The sequence below is a fragment of the Lutra lutra genome, chromosome 5, assembly GCF_902655055.1.
Source record: "Lutra lutra chromosome 5, mLutLut1.2, whole genome shotgun sequence".
In the NCBI taxonomy this organism is placed as follows: Eukaryota; Metazoa; Chordata; class Mammalia; order Carnivora; family Mustelidae; genus Lutra; species Lutra lutra.
The window spans coordinates 26,067,773-26,090,917 of NC_062282.1; the positions used below are offsets into that span (position 1 = coordinate 26,067,773).

Genomic DNA, 23,145 nt, shown 5'->3' on the forward strand with positions numbered 1-23,145 from the left:
GGAGGCTGGCTGGCTCAGTCAGGATAGCATGAAACTCTTGATCTCAGGTTCATGCATTTGAGCCCCACATTGGGTGTAGAGATTACTAAATAAATAAACTTTAAAAATATTTAAACTGAGGGTTATGAGGATTATGATGGCATCTACCTCCTAGGATTGTTGTAAGGATTAAATAAATTAATGAATACACAGTGTTTATTCTGTTGTTACATTGTTACATGTTGTTACATAGTCCGTGATCAAAGCAAGGGGCAAAACAGTAGACAGAATAGGCTACCATTTGTGTACAAAAGTAGAAATAAATACTGTATATACCTATGTCCTTGCATTTACACAGAACACCTTTAGATAGAAATAAAAGGAACTATGACATCAATTGCTTTTAGAGGGGGAACGTGGTATTTGGAAGAAAGATTGAAAGAAGAGTTTTCACTGTATACTCTTATAAAATGATTTATTTATTTTAGAGAGAAAGAGAGCATGAGCAGGGGGAAGGGCAGAGCGGAGAGGGAGAGAGAGAGAAAAGACTCAAGCAGACTCCCCGTAAGCGTGGAGCCCGACAAGGGGCTCAGTTGGGACCCTGAGATCATGACCTGAGCGAAATCAAGAGTCAGCTACTTAACCAACTGAGCCACCCAGTTGCCCCTCACTTTGTTCTTTTATACATCTGGATTTTAAACCATCAGAGTTATGATCTAGCTCAACAGCAAATTAATTTAAAATTACACACAAACTCACACACAGAATTATCTCCTATAGGTTTTTTAGATTGGGGTGAAAGTGACATGACCTAAAATTAGCCATTTTAAAGTGAACAATTAAAATATATTTGATTTTAATTTAAAAGCAAGAGCCTTTTATATGACATTATAACTTTCTGTCTCTGCTTGTCTTGGCATTAGTTGCCAAAGCAATCCATCCATTCAGGTCTAACCTCACCACCTCTTTGACATCTTCCTTAGAGACTAGTCTAGAGGTCTTCTGAATCCGTAAGCATCCAGTATCTGTATGCTGCATTGGCCCATGAACTGGAATAGGCCTTGGAATCACGACAAAAGGGCTTCCTCACCTTTGTCTTCTCTCCTAGAGTTATCCTGGGAGCTTCTCGAAGTCAGAAGAGGCCCTCTTGTGCATGTTGGCATCTCCTACGGTGCTCTCCTTGGTGCTCTGAAGAGGGTATCACATTGATGGAAAGCCTTCAGAGCTTGCCCCAGCTACTGAACGTTCCTGAACCCCGGAGGTCTCTGGGACAAGGAAACTGTGCCCTCTACAGGACAATCTAGGAAATGCTGAGCAAGGAATGTCCAGGTCTCCCCCACTACCCAAAAGCTCTTGTCACCCCACTCCGCTTCAAGAAAGACCCCCATTAGTATCTGTTTTGTTAATGAAAAAAAAAAAAATCCAAAGACAATTTTTGCTTTTAACAAAATGGCAATTGCTTCTTTGACGCCATTGTGACTTAGAATAGATTTCATAGGAATGCTTTCCTTTCCCACAGCCGGGGAAACCTGAATTCACAGCACACGTCGGGGAGGGGGGAGTTCCCTCAGGTCCAGCACGGGATCAAGGAAAATGACAGAGAGGGAGGAGGCCGGGCCCAGTCCCTCTCTGTCCTCCTTCACCAGGCCTCCTCGGTGCCCGCCCGCTGGGTCTCAGTAGACACTGTGCTTCCATCAGTGGTCAGGCCACCCCCGAAGGCTGTATTTGAGGAGTGAGGGTGGCAGTGTCACCAGGCCCAGAGAAGTAAAACAACTTGCCCGAGGTCGCACTGATCCATGGCGCCCTGCGACTTAACTCCTGGAGTAACACAATCTTCCTCCTGATCATGAATTCTAACACAGGCAACTTAATCTGGGTATTTCTAAGCTTTATCTGTCACTTTGAGTCTTCTAAGTCAGTCACAGTACATTTCAGAGCTCCCTTCTGTGTGTCTTCCCCTACTCTCTGGGGTGAATTAAAGGATGAGCCCCAGCGGGGCCTGGGGTGGGGCAGGGTGGGTTGCCCATCTCCCTGACCCAGTCCCGTTGTACTGGGTGTCCCTGGTAGGTGCCTGGTTCTGGGGGTGCGGACTTGGGCCTGCAATCCCTCGGCCCTGCCCCTGTTGCAGCTGGCTGATGTGGCGATTCCTTAGAGATGCAGCTCAGTCGTCCACCCTGGGGCACGTTGTGCCCTATCTGGGAACGGGTGTGCCCTTTTCTTCTGTGAGGCAGCTTCCCAGCAGTACCTTGGCTCTCTTTCCTAATTACTTTCTGGATCTCTCTTGGGGGCCACCATTCCAAAAACCTTGGGAGGCCTGGAAGTGTCAGGGAAACCCCCTGCAAGTTCTCTAGGGCCTGGAAGTCCATGCCACAATTTCAACTCCTCTGTGCCTGGAGGCAGTGGAGGAGAGATTGTAGGGAGGGCCACGCTCTGAAAAAAGTCGCCTGTGGGGGTGCCAGACTCAGGCCAGCTCGTCCCTTCTTTCCTCGGTTTCCCTAAGTGATGGGGTAACAGTGGGGCAGTAAATGCAGGGACACTATCTGTTTCTAACTCTGCTTTTCCTCTCCCAGGCTAGCTCTCTCCCCAGCTCAGAGCATAGGGCAGAGAGAGAGAGAGAGAGAGAGAGAGAGAGAGAGAGTGTGTGTGTGTGTGTGTGTGTGTGTGTGTGTAGTAGGTGGGAGGAAGCAGCAGGCAGAAAAACCTGTTATTTTGTTTGGCTCTCCATTTCAAATTTCTCTTGATTCATTCCAGGATGAAAGAAGTCAAGATCTGGCATCGGATTGACAGATGATCTCCAGGAAAGAGGAATGAAAAAAGCTCGTTGATATCTCAGATTGTTAAGATTGACACGTCATGCTTTTCATGTTGTCCAGCTATGTGGAGGCTGTGTGTCACAAAATTAAAACAAGGTATTATTTCTCCTTGCATTTTAACTGAGATCGGAACCTTCCATTTAGATGGTAGAATTTCTGGTACTCCAGCGCTGGTTGGGAAAAATCGAGGGACCTGACATCCAGGCTGCTTTTGCTCGAACTCGAAGGAAGATGACACTGAGAGAAACTTCTCTTCCTTCCCAGTTTTGTTCAGGGCTGCCTCTGGTTTGAAAATCTGGAAGAAAGGTGGGAGGGCACCTCTTTTCCACAGAAGAAGGGCCACTGGTGTTTGGAGCCGAATCATCTTAGAGGGAAGAAGGAAGTGGTTGCTGTCATAGGGGCCAGGAGAACCTTCTCAAATAAAAACAGTCTGCGCATGCCTCCCTCCTGGGATATTTGGTCTTTGTTGAAAGTGCAGTCAGGCCTGTTTTGGGCTTGGCTGACCCCTTCCCGCTCACTGGAACCCTGAAAGGCTTTTTGTTCAGGTAGTGGTAGAACACAGAGGTTGTGAAAGGCCCGCTGTTTTAGGTCTGAAAAAGTTATCTGTCCCAAGGTGAAGATGTAATCAAAATTGTTTTTTAAAAATCCCTTTGTCCATAGGCAAAAAGAGAATGCAAGGAATAGAAATGGCTGAGCTGCCAAGAAACATCTCGGTATTTTTACAGAGTCACTTTTCTGTTTGAGCTCTGTTAATGGCTGGCCATTTCCCTCTTCCCCTCCAGAACACTGGAGTCTATTCACCATTCATTCACCTGGTCTCTGGAACATTCTGAGGGCAGCCAAGCAAAGCACCAAGCCAGGCAATCTCAGGCTTTGCTCAGACATCTTATGTAGGTTTAAGAAACCCGAAAAGAAGTTTTGTGGCTCCCCTGAAATGGTGGGTTGGGGGGAGGGCAGAAAGAGGGAGGGGAGTCAGTTCATTCTCCCCTCTCATGTGAGACAACATCAACTAAGAGAAAATACTAGGAGGAACTTAATCTGAAACCACACAATAAATTATTATTAATATTATTATTTAAAGATTTTATTTATTTATTTGACAGAGATCACAAGTAGGCAGAGAGGTGGGCAGAGAGGTGGGGGGAAGGGAAGCAGGCTCCCTGCTGAGCAGAGAGCCTGATGAAGGGCTCGATCCCAGGACCCTGGGATCATGACCAGAGCCGAAGGCAGAGGCTTAACCCACTGAGCCACCCAGGGGCCCCATTATTATTGTTATTTTTTTTAAAGATTTATTTATTTGACAGAGAGAGACAGCATGAGAGGGAACACAAGCAGGGGGTGGGAGAGGGAGAAGCAGGCTTCCCGCTGAGCAGGGAGCCCGATGCAGGGCTTGATCCCAGAACCCTGGGATCATGACCCGAGATGAAGGCAGACATTTCATGACTGAGCCACCCAGGTGCCCCCAAACCTCACAATATTAGAGAAGCAACTCATTCATTCTTTTCCCTTTTGTTTCTTTTTTCCTTTTTTAAGTCATTTCTACACCCAACAAGGGGCTTGAGCTCACAACCCTGAGCTCGAGAGAGTCCAGGCTCTACTGCCTGAGCCAGCCAGGTGCCCCCAGATTCGTTTTTTTTATTTTTTATTTCATTTTTTTTTTTTAAAGATTTGTATTTATTTAACACACAGAGAGAGATCACAAGTAGGCAGAGAGGCAGGCACAGGGAGGGGGGAAGCAGGCTCCTTGCTGAGCAGAGAGCCCAGTGAAGCTCGATTCCAGGGCCCCAAGACCATGACCTAAGCTGAAGGCAGAGGCTTAACCCTCTGAGCCACCCAGTCGTCCCTGAATGGGAGTTTCAATGCTCTACTTTTCTCTTGGTCTCCTCTGCCAGGGCAACACCGGCCCCATCCCCGAAGGAAAGGCTCTGTCCCTTGTGTTCAGGAAAGGAGCTCTCCACGAGCTATGGAGCAAGATGTGCACCAGTGGGGAGAAGTGAGAGTCAGGGCTTGGCCCCCAGTCATGCTGCTGTGTCCAGTCAGGCAGTGGCAGGAGATGAGGCTGGAAGTACAGGCTGGAGCTAAGTTTTGGGGCCCCTGAATGCCAGGCTAAGGATTTTGAAATTTATCCTTAGATATGTGGAGCTATTGAAGACTTTTTATATCACTTTTTTCTTTTTAAGGAATTACTTGGGGGCGCCTGAGAGGTTAAGCCTCTGCCTTCATCTCGGGTTATGATCCTAGTGTCCTGGGACGGAGTCCTGGATCGGGCTCCTTGCTCAGCGGGGAGCCTGCTTCTCCCTCTCCCTCTGCTGGTCCCCTGGCTTGTGCTCACTCTCTCTGGGTGTCAAATAAATAAACATTTTTAAAAAAGTAAGTTCTACACCCAATGTGAGGCTTGAATTCATGACCCTGAGATCAAGAGTCACACACTCTACCAACTGAGCCAGCCAGATAGTCCGAACTTTCTCTGAGCTGTTTTTATTTGGTTTTGATATCCTGGTAATGTTGGCCTCATAAAGTAAGTTGAGTTTGAGCCCCAGAAAAAATTATTATAAGATTATTCATAAGTAACTTTATGGGATCATTTACCCTAGCTCCTCCCACTCTCCAATCTGTCTAGTATGTTCCAGTTACCCAGAACTCCCCTTTTCAATTCTCTGGCCAGAAATCTGGGGTTTTAGTTACCACTACCTGTTACACACTTATATGGCTGTACTCCTGTCTGTGGCTAAGCACTGAGTTTACCTTTGGAAGGTGGAACTATGGTAAATTGTTAAGTTGATGATACTTCAGTTCTTGTTTTCTCCAATCTTCCTGTCACTAGTTATGTTTTAGAGTCCTCAAACTGCTGATCTATGTATTTTATCCAGACTTTATAATTGCATTCAGAGGGAGAGACAGGGAGGAGGGTGCTTACTTCAACTTACTGGGAACTGGGATTCATAAATTTGGTTTCAATTAATAATTTAGGGGTGCCGGGTTGGCTCACACAGTTAAATGTCTGCCTTCTGCTCAGGCCAGGATCTCCAGATCCTGGACCAAGCCCCACTCAAGCCTGCTCAGTGGAGAGACTGCTCCCCATCCCCTTCCCCTGCTTGTGCATGCTCTCTCTCTCAAATGATTAAATAAAATCTTTTAAAAAAATAATATAGTCGTAGCTGCCTTTCCACTTTATTATATACTAAGCCCTTTTTCTTTTTTGTTGTACACTAAATTTCAGGAAAAGAGAAAATTTAAGAACGCATACAAGTAAGAATTTTGGCATCTACAAAATCTTTTTTCTCTTTAAGCCCATCTTTGTTTCTCTTCAACTCCCATAACCTTCTACCTCTTTCATTAAATCCAACCAAAGAACAGACAGGAAGACAGTCAGGCTGCTCCAATGTTACTATGAGATTTTCTGATTTTTGGTCTCTGCTTTATAAAATAAAGGGTTCCCTTAAAGCCATAGTTTGCTTAAATTTCAGGCCTCCTTCCCCACATTTCTCTTGAAACAATCAATGAAGGAAGTGCATTTTGTGTTTCTTTATGACTGTCCTTTAGATTTTATTTTTTAAAGTAATCTCTATATATCCCACGTGGCTCAAACGCACAACCCTGAGATCAAGAGTCGGATACTCCACCAACTGCATCAGCCAGATGTCCCTATGACTGTCCTTTATAAGAAGTGTGGGGCACATCAAGTATCCGACTGTATAGGAGAGAAACACATGGTCACAGAATTGGAAGAATTTTGGAGCGTGCATAGGTAAAATGGCTGGGGTCTCTGGTATCATAAAATCAAATGCACACAGGCCCATCTGGTAGGCCAAATAGGGAATGGTAGAGGCTATGATAAACTTTCCAGAAAAGATTTTGTCTTAAAAATTTATCCTCTGGAAGGAATAGCCATTAATCTCAGCTTCAGCTAATTGTTAGTGCACAAGAACATACGCCCCTTGTCATCGATCTTTCCAGTTTTTCAAGAGAAGTCAAGTTGGGATTTTTTGTGAAATCCTTAACACGGGCTTTTTTTAACAGTGTGTGGGACAAATAAGACACAGCTGTATCCTCTATCTAGTACGTAAGATATGACTTCTGGCTCAGGTACAGGTTGAAATGCAGAGCAAAGGAGATGGAACTCCCTCTTTTCCTAGAATTATCTAACCATTGACATTTCAAAAAGATGTAGCTTTGTAACGTCCTTAGAATGAAGAGGTGAAAGGGGGCTGATGGGTAGGCCTTTGGAGGAGACCAAAATTGGATTACTTAAAAACCACTGGTACACCATGTCTTAAGCATTAAAATTCTACAGCAAGAGGTTTGGCTGCGGCACACATCTATGCGAGATTAGGGTTAGGATTAAATGCTGGGCTTTGAGGTCCACAGAACTCTCCAAGTATGTAGCTTTCTGATGATCTGACCCAATTCAAGAGATTACATTATTCAAATGATCTTTTATTACAGAAAGGACAAGCTACGTAAGCTCAAACCCTAAGCCACGCATGTGCAATGGTGAACATAGAGCAATGTTTTGAGGATGAAATAACATACACTGTTCAGCACAGTGAGGCGGACTTGCTTGCAGGTATTTTGAGTAGCAGCAACATACTCCCACAGACGCTTCAGGGGAATAATCTAGGGGCTGTTGGCTGGGAGACTGGAGGCAGAAAGAAAAAAATGCAAGATTGGAGTTTAGAAAAAGGCAGGATTTGGAGATAATTTTAAGAATGGGAATATCTAAACCTCAGAGGATGGATGAGATCCTCAATACCGTGTACATATACAGAAAATGCTGATGACAGAACCATGGGTGCTACTTAGAAGCAGCAGCAGAGAAGGAATGTTCAGAGAGGTAGGAGGGAAAAAAATCCCCAGAACACAACCCAGGAATTCCAGTGCCCTGGAAAACAAGAGAAACATTAACATGTTAGATAGCAAAATCAGCATCCATTTGGCCAAAATCTTCTTTATGCCTGCATTTTGGCTGCCATGAAATGACCAACTTTGAGGCAACTCGCTGTGAGACTTCTATTCAGATGATCTTTAGCGGGTACATGGACTAACAATATAAAGGCATAACTCTTTTTTTTTTTTTTTAAGATTTTATTTGACAGACAGAGATCACAAGTAGACGGAGAGGCAGGCAGAGAGAGAGAGAGAGAGGGAAGCAGGCTCCCTGCTGAGCAGAGAGCCCGATGTGGGGCTCGATCCCAGGACCCTGAGATCATGACCTGAGCCGAAGGCAGCAGCTTAACCCACTGAGCCACACAGGCGCCCCAAAGGCATAACTCTTTTTTTTTTTTTTTTAAAGATTTTATTTATTTATTTGTCAAGAGAGAGAGAGGGAGAGAGAGCAAGCACAGGCAGACAGAATGGCAGGCAGAGGCAGAGGGAGAAGCAGGCTCCCTGATGAGCAAGGAGCCCGATGTGGGACTCAATCCCAGGATGCTGGGATCATGACCTGAGCCGAAGGCAGCTGCTTAACCAACTGAGCCACCCAGGTGTCCCAAGGCATAACTCTTTTGACTGTGCTTTGCCATCCTGCCCTTCACAGATGCTGCATTTTTAATAAATTGACGGTTTGTAGCAACTCTGCCTCAAGCAGGTCTATCAGTATCATTTCTCCTCACTTGGTGTCTCTAAATCACATTTTTAAAATAATTTTTAAAAATTTTTAATAAACATATAATGTATTATCAGCCCTAGGGGTACAGGTCTGTGAATCGCCAGGTTTACACACTTCACAGCACTCACCATAGCACATACTCTAAATCACATTCTTAAAAAAAGATTTTTATTTATTTGACAGAGAGAGAAAGAGAGTACAAGCAGGGGAAGAAGAGGGAGAAGCAGGCTCAATCCCAGGGTCCTGGGGTCATGACCTGAGCTGAAGGCAGTTGCTTAACCAGCTGAGCCACCCAGGCACACCTCTAAATCACATTTTGATAATTTTTAAAATATTTCAAACTTTTTTATTATAATTGTTATGGCAGTCTGTCATCAGTGATTATGACTCTCTGAAAGCTCAGATGACAATTAGCATTTTTTAGCTTTAAAATTTATTTTTAAAAACTTTATTTTTTAAATTTTATTTATTTTTTATTTTTTATTTTTTTTAAAGATTTTTATTTATTTATTTGACAGAGAGAGATCACAAGCAGGCAGAGAGGCAGGCAGAGAGAGAGGAAGAAGCAGGCTCCCTGATGAGCAAGGAGCCCGATGCGGGGCTCGATCCCAGGACCCTGAGACCACGACCTGAGCCGAAGGCAGCGGCTTAACCCACTGAGCCACCCAGGTGCCCCTAATTTTATTTATTTTTTAAAAGATTTTATTTATTTATTTAACAGACAGAGATCACAAGTAGGCAGAGAGGCATGCAGAGAGAGGCAGAGAGGCAGGCAGAGAGGAGGAAGCAGGCTCCCAGCTGAGCAGAGAGCCCGATGCGGGGCTCCATCCCAGGACCCTGGAATCATGACCCGAGCCGAAGGCAGAGGCTTTAACCCACTGAGCCACCCAGGCGCCCCAAAAACTTTGTTTTTTTTTTAAAATACATAGTGGCAGGGGCACCTGAGTGGCTCAGTCAGTTAAGCATCTGCCTCCAGCTCAGGTCATGATCCCAGTGTCCTGGGATTGAGCCCCGCATTGGGTCTCCTGCTCAGTGGAGAGCCTGTTTCACCCCAGCCCTACACCCCGCTTATGCTCTCTCAAATAAATAAAATCTTTTAAACAAACAAAAGACCTAACGGCATTGCATACTTAATAGATGAATGTAACTTTTATATATACGGGGAAACCACCTCATTGTGGCATTTACTGTATTACGGTGGTCTGGAACTGAAACTCCCAGTACCTCCGAGGTATGCCTGGTAATCACACCTTCAACTTGGAAAAGATCTGATTATCTTATGTACTTTCATACCTAATGCCAGGACCTTTAACCAAAATCTTAAGCAAGTGTTGTTATTTTGAACACAGGCAACAACTTTACAAATGACCTCTACCTATTTTACTATTGCAGTTAACATTTTCAAAAAGTTCTTTCTTCAATTGATTTTTTTTCTATAGCTTTTCATACTTGAAGATACTTATAATCCTCTTTCCCCCACATCATCTCTAGTCCCTCCTGCTCTGTGGTTCCAATTACATGGAAATTCACTATCTTGGTCAGAGTATCACTTTAAAAAACAATGCCCAGAGGGGCACTGGGCTGGCTGTCAATAGAGCATGTAACTTTTTTTTTTTTTAGAAGATTTTATTTGTTTATTTGACAGAGAGAGAGAGAGAGCACAAGATGGGGAGTAGCAGGCAGAAGATGGAGAAGCAGGCTCCCCACAGAGCAGGGGGAGCCTGATGTGGGACTCGATCCCAGGACCCCGGAATCATGACCTGAGCTGAAGGCAGTTGCTTAACTGCCTGAGCCACCCAGGTGCCCGAGCATGTAACTCTTGATCTCAGGTTTGAGTTCAAGGGCCACAATGGTTATAAAGCTTATTTAAAAAAAAAAAAAAGATAATGTCCAGAATTGAACACCATGGTTCTAGATATGGTGTGACCAATGCCAAGGATATGTATCTTTCATTTTGGGTGTCAGATAAAGGACAGAAGTAGCTCCTTCTGGGTTAAGTTTCAATGCTGGCTCACTAAAATTAGTTGAGATTAGTAATGTAGGTTTGAACTTTCCTCCAAACCCCTTACCTATGCATTAACATTTTTTTTGGGGATTTTTTATTTATTTGACAGAGATCACAAGAAGGCAGAGAGACAGGCAGAGAGCCCAATGCAGGGCTCGATCCTAAAACCCTGGGATCATGACCTGAGCTGAAGGCAGAGGCTTTAACCAACTGACCCACCCAGGTGCCCCTGCATTAACATTTTTAACGTGGGACTCAAACTCAAAACCCTGAGATCAAGAGTCACACGAAAGGTGCCCCAAGCCTTCTGTTTTTATCTACATTATAAAGCACACTAAATTGCACTGACAGGCAGCACGCTTTTAAACAGCTCATGGCAAAGCTCAAGGTAAATTACAACACCCTGGAGTTTTTTCTCATCAGGAACCTGTCACACTGCATTACTCTGTATTTCTTTAACATAGGGCTCCACTGATCCAAGCCCTAGGTATGTGCTGTTTTCCCTATTTCTGAACTCATTTTAAGAGTGATTAAGCTAATGGAAATTAACTAATTGCCTTTTCATACTCTGACTCAATAGACTGTAAGGAAGCATTCACATTGTTACTCAACTGATTAAATGGTCCTGTGCAAACCAAAGACCCTATTTCTCTAATACCTGGTATTACTTGGAACTATATTAAGAGGTGAATATAGTAGGTTTGTAGTTAACAGACCAGTTTAGGTATTTCTTTTCTTCTTCTTTTTTTTTTTTAAGATTTATTTGACGAGATCACAAGTAGGCAGAGATGCAGGCAGAGAGAGAGGAAGGAAAGCAGGCTCCCTGCTGAGCAGACAGCCCAATGCGGGGCTCGATCCCAGGACCCTGGGATCATGACCCGAGCTGAAGGCAGAGGCTTTAACCCACTGAGCCACTCAGGCACCCCAGTTTAGGTATTTCTAAAAAATACTCAAGCTTTGGGGCGCCTGGGTGGCTCAGTGGGTTAAGCCGCTGCCTTCGGCTCAGGTCATGATCCCAGGTCCTGGGTTCGAGCCCCACATCGGGCTTTCTGCTCAGCAGGGAGCCTGCTTCCTCCTCTCTCTCTGCCTGCCTCTCTGCTTACTTGTGATTTCTCTCTGTCAAATAAATAAATAAAATCTTAAAAAAAAAAAATACTCAAGCTTTTAGTTACTGTTTTCCATTTTCACATTTTATTTTACATCTAATATTATCACACTAAACAAGATAAAGACTAAAATTACCTACAGTTAATCAGTAAAATTGCTTAGAGAATGGGATATTATGATTTGCTAAATATCCCAATTAGCCTATTGCTATATATATACACAGTACGGCTGATAATAAAATACTTTTGATACTAAATTTAAAATATAGTTTTGCAGAGTGTCTGGCTGGCTCAGCCAGTAGAGAATAAGACTCTTCATCTCAGGGTCATGAGTTCAAGCCCCATGCTGGGTGTAGCCTCCTTAAAAATATATATATATATGTAAAAATAATAGTTTTTGGACTTAAGAGTACATGATGGTCACTGCTATAAAGCATGTTTTTTTCTTCAAACATGATCAATGTACCACTCGCACCAGAACCACCTATCTTGAAAGAAAAAAAACCTAATTTGTAATGATCCTATAGCGCTTGTTAAAACTGAAATTTCCTGAGGCACCTGGGTGGCTCAGTTAAGTGTCTAGACTCTGTTTTGGCTCAGGTCAAAATCTCTGGGTTGTGATTTCGAGCCCCAAGTTGGGTTCCATGCTCAGTGGAGTCTGCCAGAAATTCTCTCTCCCACTCCCTCTGTCCCCTTCGCCCGCTTACATGCACACTCTAATAAAATCTAAAAAAAAAAAAAAAAGTAATTTCCCTATGTATAATGATATGGGACAATCTCCAGGACTCCCAAGATATTAAAGGAAAGAGAGGCAGCCACAGAATACACATAGTATGCAGCCATTTATAGAAGACAAAAGGGTGCACATATTCAGACCATCTGCACAGACCACGTGTACAAGGACATACAATGGATTAATACTGACTTCCTCTGGGAAGGGGCAACTTATGAGGCAGAAGACATTTTATGCCATATACTTCTTTACATCTTTTACATTTTAAACGTGTATGAACCATCCACTCAAACAATATTCTTGGGCTTATTCTGGCCCTCCTCAAGTTTTGGAATTAGGGCTTAAAAATATTAATTTTTATGTTTTCCAGATAACTCTCATTGAACAGCCAATTTTGAGACCAATGTTATGAATATTATCTCTCTAGGATACTATAAAGCTTGCCCTTTATTGGGAAAATCTTCAAAAATTAGAGAGCTGTCAAATTCAGTATAAAAAGTAGTGGGTCCATTGAAGCAGCTGTTTATAACTTCAATTCGTAACATACATTGACAACATAATAGCATGACCATGCAAGAAAAAAATTTTTTTAAGAAGCAGGAAAAAATTATTTAAAATACTGACTTAAAAACCCAGAGATCTTAAAAAAAATCAGATCTTTTCTGTGCTGTTTGTGCAAATTCTGCATTTTTAATTCTAACTTATTCTAAGAAACAGAAGAATAGTGGTGAAGGAAAAAAAATACTAATTTGGAGTGCACTGTATAATTGGGAGTGGATGAAAGTAATCAATTTGTTTTATTTATCATTAAATTACTCTAACATAACAACAGGGAAAGCCAGCCTGAGATGCAGAGAATAACTGATAATTAGTTGCCAAAACAATTGGTTCAAGAATGTATTAGGATGATGCCCAATACTTTTTTTTAAAAAGACTTTTTTATGGGGGCGCCTGGGTGGCTCAGTGGGTTAAGGCCTCTGCCTTCAGCTCAGGTCATGATCCCAGGGTCCTGGGATCGAGCCCCACATCGGGCTCTCTGCTCGGCGGGGAGCCTGCTTCCTCCTCTCTCTCTGCCTGCCTCTCTGCTTACTTGTGATCTCTCTCTGTCAAATAAATAAATAGAATCTTTAAAAAAAAAAAAAAAAAGACTTTTTTATGAGAGAGCGAGCGAGCACATGTGTGCCCGAGCACACAAACAGGGGGAGGGGCAAAGGAAGAAACTGAGCAGAGAGCCCAACCCAGGGCTCTATCCCAGGCAAAGGCAAACCCCTAACTGACTGAGCCACCCATGTACGCTCCTCCCAATAAATCTTTTCACTAGAGTTTATAGTTTTCTTTAAGAATTATCAATATGGGGTTCCTTAGTGGTGCAGTCCATTAAGTGACTTTTGGTTTGGCTCAGATTGTGGTCTCAGGATCTCAGGATTGTGGGACTGAGCGAGCCGTAAGTCAGGCTCCATACTGAGTGCCGTCTGCTGGAGATTCTCTCTCCCTCTCCTTAAGCCTCTCCCTTCTGCTTGCTCTCTCTTTCTAAAATAATCTTTTAAAAAAATGTCAAAGCAGAAGATAGTAACGAATCCAAGTTATTTCATATAAGATGGTTAATGTGGGTCTAGCCATAACAATGGAAATTAAGTCATGCAAAAACTTGGTACTGAAACAATTATTTTTATAAAAAATTTAAATGGCACCAACTGTTTATCTGGATGAAGACACCCAAAACAAATCAAAATTTTGTTAACAGGCTGAAAACATGTTTAGAACATAACTGCAAGCTGAAGGTAGCAGCCTGGAAAAGTGCTGAGCATGAATTTTGAAACCTGACTCAATTTCAATCCTGTCACCTAAGTTATTTGTGATCTTGTCAGTTAGCTACTTTGGGGTTCAACTTTCTCATCTGAAAAATATGAAATACAGCACTGTCACTTCTTGTTTAAGATGGGAAAACATGTGAAATGACCTAGCATGTCACTGGGGTGTGATGTTAAGTTCTTGCCTTCCCTAAGAAACAGTGAGAACCAACATTCCAAAATTTTACTGGGCAAAACTAATTATTCAAATATTCAATCATTCAAAAAACTTATTATTCAAAACTAATTATTTGAAAGAGTAAAATGAGACCTAGAAACATTTAAGAAACACAAAACTGGGGGTAGGGGTGAAAAAGACTTGTCTGTGTTACACAGATAGTATGTGACAAGCTTGGGAGAAAAGCCTATGTCTCCTTTTCTAGTTCTCCAGTGGCTGTCTTCTATAGTTTCCTGGTCTACTAAGGGTCCAGGGAAAGATTCTAACTCCAGAAAGACACTGAGTCAATATACTATTGACTTTTTTCCTGGAAATTATGTGCTCAGGCAACAAGTAGTTGTCAGGAATAACAAGATATAAGTACCCAAATAAACCCGAATACGGTCATTTCAAAGCACCAGTCATTTCAAAGCAAAAGTAGTTTGAGTCAACTCTAACATAATATACATTTAAGTCATTATGTGAATTTAAGTTTTTATTTGTGTATTTCACTGTAGTGCTGTGACAACAAAATGACATCTGTATACCAGAGCATACATACATCAACAGTAAGATGTAACTTCTCATTACACCACTGCTAGAATATTTAGCTTTTTGTAGGACACATAAGCATGTAAGATGGCCACACCAAATAATTTTCTGTTTTTTTTTTTTTTTTCCCTTAGATAACCTTAATTTTTTATCAGTAATACTTTATCAACCTCACTGTTAAGAGAACTGTAAATTACCTGGGTGATGGGGCATGAGGGCACAGGGGAGGATCATTCAACTGTGTTATACTGTAATAGTTTGCTAGAGTAATCTCACACACACCAATAAGGAACTGTCATCATAATTAAGGGCTAGTTACTGTTGTTAGTTGCACAATGATAAAGTTCTTTTGAAAATATTGGTTAGCCCACTTATATATGAAAAATGCCCTTTCCACTTATGCAGAAGAAAAAAATATTCAGAAAGTTATTTTTGGCCTTGCTATGTCAAAAAGTCAACTGTACAAAGATCTACGTGTCAAACCTAAAATTATAATTTTAAAAGTCTATTAAAAACAAAAATGTCATGCATTTTTATTATCAATTATGCAGAGGCTTTAAAACTGTTGCAAGACCATATAGTATATATTAGCTTTTATACTGCTAATGCACAACTAACAGCAAACTTGATTAGATTAACAGAAATCTGTCTTAATTACACCTTTATATATCACACTAGAGACAAATGCCACAAGATCTGCAGAAACATTCAGTTCTGAGTACTTAAATGGCAGGATAACTTTTTGTGTTGTAATCCATCACATACAGAATAACAAAACAAAAGGAAAAAATTCTGCAGTTTCACGTTACAAAAAAACGTACTGCTGTAAAATATTAAGAAGGGGTAAAGGATATCACCTATAACACAAAGTAACAACTAGTGTCAAAGAGCAAACAAAACTCCTAAATAAAAATATCAAAATACACAGAGCAACTGAAGCACAAATACTGCATTAAATACAGTAAAGATTTAATAAGACTAGTTAATAAAAGACACAAAAATAGGGGGTGCTAGGGCAACCAGTAAATAAAACCAAAATAATGGGGAAAACATCTGAAGCATTGTTTTTCCCCTAGTTGGGGCACAATTTTTTTTTTGGGTGTCTTTCCATTCATATAATACCTAACACTGTACATTAAGATATTAATGTCACAGAAAAACTTGGTTCTTCCATGAAATTCTTTAAATTCTTGATAAATTTGTCAAAGTAGACATTATTATGAATGAAAAACAACCAACAAATGGGCACCTGTTGTTTTTAACACTGCAGATTTACAGGAACTTTTTAAAAGTTATCATAATCTTTTTTGTCTTTTTTCCCCTCAGCTTCAAATCCATCAACTCCATCGCTATCCCTTCTTCGTTTCCTGTTGTTGTGGATGTTAAAACGTTGGCTCATTTGGGGTAATGGATCCATGCCTAGAACTTTGTGTATCTGGCGGAATGCAAGGAGTCTCAATGCAAACTGCAACAAAAAGAGCCAGAATTCAGAGTTAATTTTAAAAACCAAAATATTAATTATTAAGTAGGCTTATATCTCCATATAATGTAAAAAAGCATATTTAATTAAACCCCTTGAATAATATTAAGTTTTACAACCTAAATGCTCTGTATGTTCTAGTGTTTATATTTTCAGGCTTTTCTGTACCCACGCTGTTTTTTTTTTCTCTTTCTTAAAATTTTTATTTTATTTATTTATTTTTAAAAAGATTTATTTATTTATTTGACAGACAGAGATCACAGGTAGGCAGGGAGGCCGACAGAGACAGAGGAAGGGAAGCAGCCTCCCCTGCTGAGCAGAAAGCCCAATGCGGAGCTTGATCCCAGGACCCTGGGATCATGACCCGAGCTGAAGGCAGAGGCTTTAACCCACTGAGCCACCCAGGCACCCCCCGTTTTGGTTTTTAAAACATAAGCTAAGAGGTGCCTGGGCGGCTCAATCAGTTAAGGGTCGCTTGGTTTTGCCTCAGGTCATGATCTCAGAATCATGAGATCATGTCCCAAGTCAGCTCCACGCTGGACATGGAACCTGCTTAAGATTCTCTCCCCTGCTCCCTCGACCCCTCCTGGCCCTACTTGCATGCACTTGTAATCTCTCCCAAAAAAAAAAAAAAAAAAAAAAGACGTAAGTTAAGAAATAAGTCTTTACAAAAATTCAGTATTATGTCATTTAAAAAAAACCTTGAAACTGAAACAATACACAGCAAAAGGAATGTAAATCTCATTGAGGAAATCCCTCTTCAGTCTCTACCCATGTATTTTCCCATTTTTTTCTGTGGATGCCCCTGTGTATAGGCTGCACATATACACACATGCACACACACTTTCCCAGGTTTACAAAAAAGGGTCACATTTCTTCAACTTGTTAATTCATGAACTAAAATCAAAATCTTCACTAAATGGTTATGTACATGCAGAAATATGTTAGGCATCAATATAACAAGATTTCATAAGACATTCATCAAATTTCTGGGAATATATACCTCTTAAATTGATTCAAGGAGATGAAGTCATTTGATTATATGGCAAATTTCACTATATGGTCATAACCTTCAATGTAAATGTTTAGATTTTTTGAGATATAATTAACATATCCTAAGAGTCTCCCTTTTAAAGGGTACAATTCAATGTTTTTAGTATACTTACTCAACCATAACCACTCTCTAATTACAGAACATTTTCACACCTATACCCCGACAACCCCATGACCCAATGTTATTCATTCCTGAACCCATCCACCCTTAGGTCATGATAACTACTGATCTACTTTTCCATTTCTACAAGATTTGCATGCTGTGGATATTTCATATAACATCTGGCTTGGCTTCTTCCACTTAACAAAGTGGCTGCTATTTAGACTATTTTTTTTAAAGAAAGGATTTTATTTATTTGAGAGAGAAACAGTGAGAGAGAGAGAAACAGAGAGAGAGAGAAACGCGCGCGCGCGCGCGCACACACACACACACACACACACACACACATATATAAATAAATAAATAAAATCAGGCTATCAGGAGCCTGATATAGGGCTCAGTCCTAGGACCCCAGGATCATGACCTGGGCTGAAGGCAAGGGCTTAACCAACTGAAGCAGCCCCCCGCCACACACTTGTTTTTCAGACAGCGAGTGTGTATATGGGCAGAGAGGGATTGGGGGCGGGCAGAGGGTGAGGGAGAGACCACATCTTAAGCAGCCTCCATGCCCATCGCTGAGCCCAATGTGAGGATTGATCCCACGACCAGGAAGTCAGGACCTGAGAGGAAATCAAGAGTTGGACACTTAACTGACTGAGGCACCTGGGTGCCCTGAGACTATTTTTAATAACTAATTATTTTTTTCAGCTGAGATTTAGTTGTTTGTTATAATTATCTGTATGAGAATTTACTATTCTGGAACTTTACCCAATTATACGATTCCAATTCCTTAGAACTTTGCCTCATATGTTGGCTTTTGAAATCCTGAAAGTCTCCAAATCATCTGTGTTAAGGACTTGATATAGTATTCTATTTAGTCCATAATTCTGGATTTTTGCCAGTAGTGGGTGCTTCTCTACTCATTTAAGCTATAAGGCTGATAACCTTCTGAAGTGAGAATATATAATATGTGATATATAATAATGAATACTAATACATTTCTACCACAGGGATATTGCTGCTAATCATCAGCCTATTTGAATACTAGAAGTTTCTAAATGAAAGAATACTCCAGTAAGTAAAATTAAGCATTTGAGGCTAGAGTGAGCATCCTATAACCTCTTGTTCTGTATGTATTTCTAACTTTAACAAGGGAAAATTCTGCCACACAACTGGCAATTATTTAGCAGCAAACAAAATTTGAGGACTGATACTCGAATAATTCTCAAAGATATCTTGGAATTTTAAAATTATATCAAAGAAGATTTGAGGTTTACTTTACAATTACTTTTTGAGGGGGGAGGGTTAATACCTATGGAAAGGGATCTGAATAAATGACCAAGGCTGTATCTTGAAGAAGCAACTTATAAAGATTACTGAAGAATAAGACTATAGAGGGGCGCCTGGGTGGCTCAGTGGGTGAAAGCCTCTGCCTTCAGCTCAGGTCATGATCCCGGGTTCCTGGGATCGAGTCCCACATTGGGCTCTCTGCTCAGCAGGGAGCCTGCTTCCTCCTCTCTCTCTGCCTGCTTCTCTGCCTACTTATGATCTCTGTCAATACACAGCAAAAAGAATGTCTCTCTCTCTGTCTGCCTCTCTGCCTACTTGTGATCTCTGTCAAGTAAATAAATTAAAAAAAATCTTTTTTTTTTTTTTTTAAAGATTTTTATTTTATTTATTTGAGAGAGAGACAGTGAGAGAGAGCATGAGCGAGAAGGTCAGAGGGAGAAGCAGACTCCCCATGGAGCTGGGAGCCCGATGTGGGACTCGATCCCAGGACTCCAGGATCATGACCTGAGCCAAAGGCAGTCGTCCAACCAACTGAGCCACCCAGGCGTCCCAATTAAAAAAATCTTAAAAAAAAAAAAAAAAAAAAAAAAAAAAAAAAGAAGAGTTAAGACTACAGAAATACACAAAAATAAAGGTAAGCATTATTGGGGAGGGGGGAGGGGGGGATAGACCTAGACAGAGACAAAGGAAGAAGAAAATTATTAACATGGGTGCTATAGGTCACCAAGAAATAAACTCAAATCAACATGGGTGCAATTTGTAATTCATAGAGCTTATTTGGATTTTACCAGTTATATATGTACTCCTGTGTATTGTCTTTAGCTTTAATGCAATTTTGTCATATGTGTAGCTTTGCAAAGCTACATCACAATCAAGATATTAACTGTACCATCACCAGAGACTCCCTTTACAGCCACCATTAACAATCCCTACACCCACCCCTATCCCTAACTCTTAGGAACCACTACTGTTCTCCATCTCTGTTATTTCATGAATATTACATAAATGAAACAGTGCAGTTAACTCCTTCACTTTTAACAAGGACATCTGTCACTCCTACCTAAAGCCAGACCACTTTCTTCAAAGTGACGTTAAAAAAAAAATGCCTTTCGAATGTGAATTCTTTTAGTTTTTGAATGCCCTGCTCCTAACCCTGAATTTCCTTTCCCTTAGAATTTACAAATAATTCCTCCTTTAAGCACCAAGGAAGAAACAAAGCCACTTAGAGTAACTATCTCCATCCCCAAAAATTAAACCCAAAGAAATACAAACAAAACTTGTCTAATAAATTAGTCCTTTAATATGACTTAACAATTTACTTTAATCTTGACATCTTCCAAATTCCAAATTATCGTTGCCAGAAGAGATAACAAATCAAGAACTTAAGTCCAGTACCTAAATGTAAATGTCTTAAGAGTCAATTATTACTAGTTTATTGCTAGTTGCCTTTTCTCCCCTTAGTACAGTTTTGGAATAAAAAAAAAAAGAAAGTTATAGTAGTTTTAGATTGACTTTTTTCATTCATTCATTAAGGTTCACATATTTTTTCTTTTCCATAAATTTTTTCCCAATAAAATGATCAATTGATAATGATGATAATAGCCAACATTTGTTAAGCTCCTTCCATACACCAGATACTGTTAATACAGTTAAACACATTAACCCATTTAATCCTCCCAATAATCCTGCTTCAGACAGGATACTACTTTTATCCCTGTTTTATAGGTAAGACAGCACAGGTGGTATTCAAACTCGGAATTTTGGCTCTAGAACCCACACTCTTTTCCCCTCAAAAGATTTTATTTATCTGAGAGGGAGCACACACGCACAAGCTCTCACAGGGGTGTGTGGAGGGGAGCACAGAGGGAGAGAAACTCAAGCAGACTCCCTGCTGTGTGTAGAGCCTGACAAAGGGCTGAATCCCACACCCCACGAGATCATGACCTGAGCTGAAATGACCAGTCCGACACAAACTGACTGAGCCACCCAGGTGCCCTGAACACACACTTTTAATTAACTACATTAGATAGCCTTTCCAGTAGCAAGAGAGACATATAAATTATAACAGTAATTACCACAAACCACACAGCATATCGCTTCTTACAACCAGAGTACATACGGAGTTCCCAGACTGATCATGACATATAATCTAACTCCCACATTTAATAAGACACTGGAAATACAGCTGTATTTTTATATAATAGCTTACTTCAGACATACATACTATAGTTAAATACAATTTAAGGTTATGTTAGTGAAATCTAATTAAATTATACGCCCTCCAAGGGCTTACTTACTAAAGAAGAAGAGAAATAAATATTATACAGTCACTTCTTTTGAAGGACAATTATAAAAACCAAAACTTTAAGGGCAGTGACCCAACAATAAAGCTTTGGGATTAAGAACACACTGGTACCTGTGCGCTGGATGTGATGTCTTCACGCTGTTGGTCAGTCATTGTTGCCAAGGTATCAAATGGATCCTTCTCACAAGGATCCAGAAGTCCAGGACTACCTACAAGCAATCAATATATGGAGAAAAAGGCATTAGCATTACCCATTTGTAAAAGAAAGAGTTCTTATTCAGTTGTCAGCACCCAAACATTAAGAACAAAGCAAAACTTACCTTTAAGAATAATGCCTGAAGAAATGCACTCAAAAACTCTTCTTAGTGCATCCCCAGGGCTCTGAGGACTAGAAGCACTACTGATTGCTTTTTCTACTAGTAACTCCATAGCCTAAAAACATAAAAAATGTATTTAACAGCTTACAGACCAAAGGAATCACTAATTTTTTTTTTTTTTAAGATTTTTATTTATCTGAGAGAGAACAAGAGCAGGAACACAGGCAGGGGGAGTGGGAGAGGGAGAAGCAGGCTTCCCACAGGGAGTGCAATGTGGGGCTCGATCCCAGGACCCTGGGATCATGATCTGAGTGAAGACAGACGCATAATGACACCCACCCAGGCACCCCCAAAGGAATCACTCATTTTCACACACCAGAATGACAAATTACTTATGAAGTGGTCATTAAAAATTTTAAGGCTGAAAACGTGACATAGAACAGATCACGAAACCAGAATATGAATCACATATAAACCAGAATATGAATCACATATAAAAATCATCAAAATGAAATAAAACAAGCAATGAATACAAAACTCTTGAGGCAATATGTAACTTACATTTTAAAAAAAGATACTGTAATTTATGCTTAATGAAGAAAAATGTAAAATAGATTAATAGGGTTTTTTTGGTTTCTAGTTTTAATTACTGCTGGTCTTCCCTATGAAATGACAGTCCTTAACGTTCTTTTTTACCCCAAATATTTTATTTATTTGAGAGAGAGCACGCATGAGTGGGGAGAGGGGCAGAGGGAGAGAAGCAGACTCCCTGCTGAGCATGGAGCCTGACTCCAGCCTTGATCTCTGGAACCAGGGATTACAACCTGAGCCAAAGGCACCTCCGTCCTTAAAATTCTTTACATATTTAGGGCTCACATGTTTGTTCTTTAAACCTACAGTTAGGGGTGCATGGGTGGCTCAGTTAAGTTAAGCATCTGCTTAGGGCATGATTAAGTTAAGGATCGCTTCAGGGCGTGATCTCAGTGTCCTGGGATTGAGCCCTGCACTGGGCTCTCAGACTGCTTCTCTCTCTCTGCCCTTCTCCCCACTCATGTGTTCTCCCTCTTTCTCTCAAGTGAATAGATAAAATCTTCAAAAAACCAAAACAAAATAAAACAACAACAAAAAGCCCCCCTACAGTTACAGCAGGTTAATATCCCAAGTAATGAAGACTTGTTCTTTCTTTATAAACAATGTATGTTATCTAAATTTTCACTTAATGCACAAATGAACTTCTGTATCTTTAAAGAAAATATAACTTATGCTTTTGCTATAAATTACACGAGACTCAAAATTTGAAAAAGAGAAAAGTGGAAGTTATAGACTTAGAAAGGAGACATGAAGTGTTCTGAATATTCTTATTAGAAAAATTTGCTTTCATTTAGATTTTAAAACTTGAGATATAATTCACATAAGAACCATTCTTTTAAAGTGTATAAATTCAGTGGTTTTTAACATACTTACAAAGCTGTTCAACCATACTCACTAATTCCTGAATATTTTCCCCAAAGAAACTTCATACTCCTAGCAATCATTCCCCATCCTTCTTTTCCTCCAACCTCTGGCAAACCACTTTCTATGTCTACAGATTTGCCCATTCTGGACATTTTTACAAATGGAACTATATAAAATGTGGCTTTTTGGATTTGGCTTCCTTCACTCAGCATAATGTTTAAGGTCCACTCATATCATAGCCTTTAAATATGCCTTTTAAATTTTAAAATAGCCTTTTAAATTTTAAATATGACCACCAATATAACATTCAAAGAAACTGAATAGACTGGAACTACAATGAAA

At 40.6% G+C, this 23,145-nt stretch overlaps 1 protein-coding gene across 2 annotated transcripts in view; it reads right to left on the reverse strand.

Annotated features, from left to right (window-relative positions):
• Positions 1-14,732: 14,732 nt before the first annotated feature.
• ZFR (zinc finger RNA binding protein) overlaps positions 14,733-23,145 on the reverse strand; it is an 88,089-nt gene continuing 79,676 nt past the window's right edge. For both annotated transcript variants that reach the window (XM_047729323.1, XM_047729322.1), the window contains 3 exons: positions 21,352-21,463; positions 21,143-21,240; positions 14,733-16,268 (listed from right to left, as the gene is read on the reverse strand). In XM_047729323.1, the coding sequence (XP_047585279.1) occupies positions 16,089-16,268; positions 21,143-21,240; positions 21,352-21,463 (390 nt within the window). In that variant the 3' untranslated portion in view covers positions 14,733-16,088. The remainder of the gene's footprint in view (positions 16,269-21,142; positions 21,241-21,351; positions 21,464-23,145) is intronic.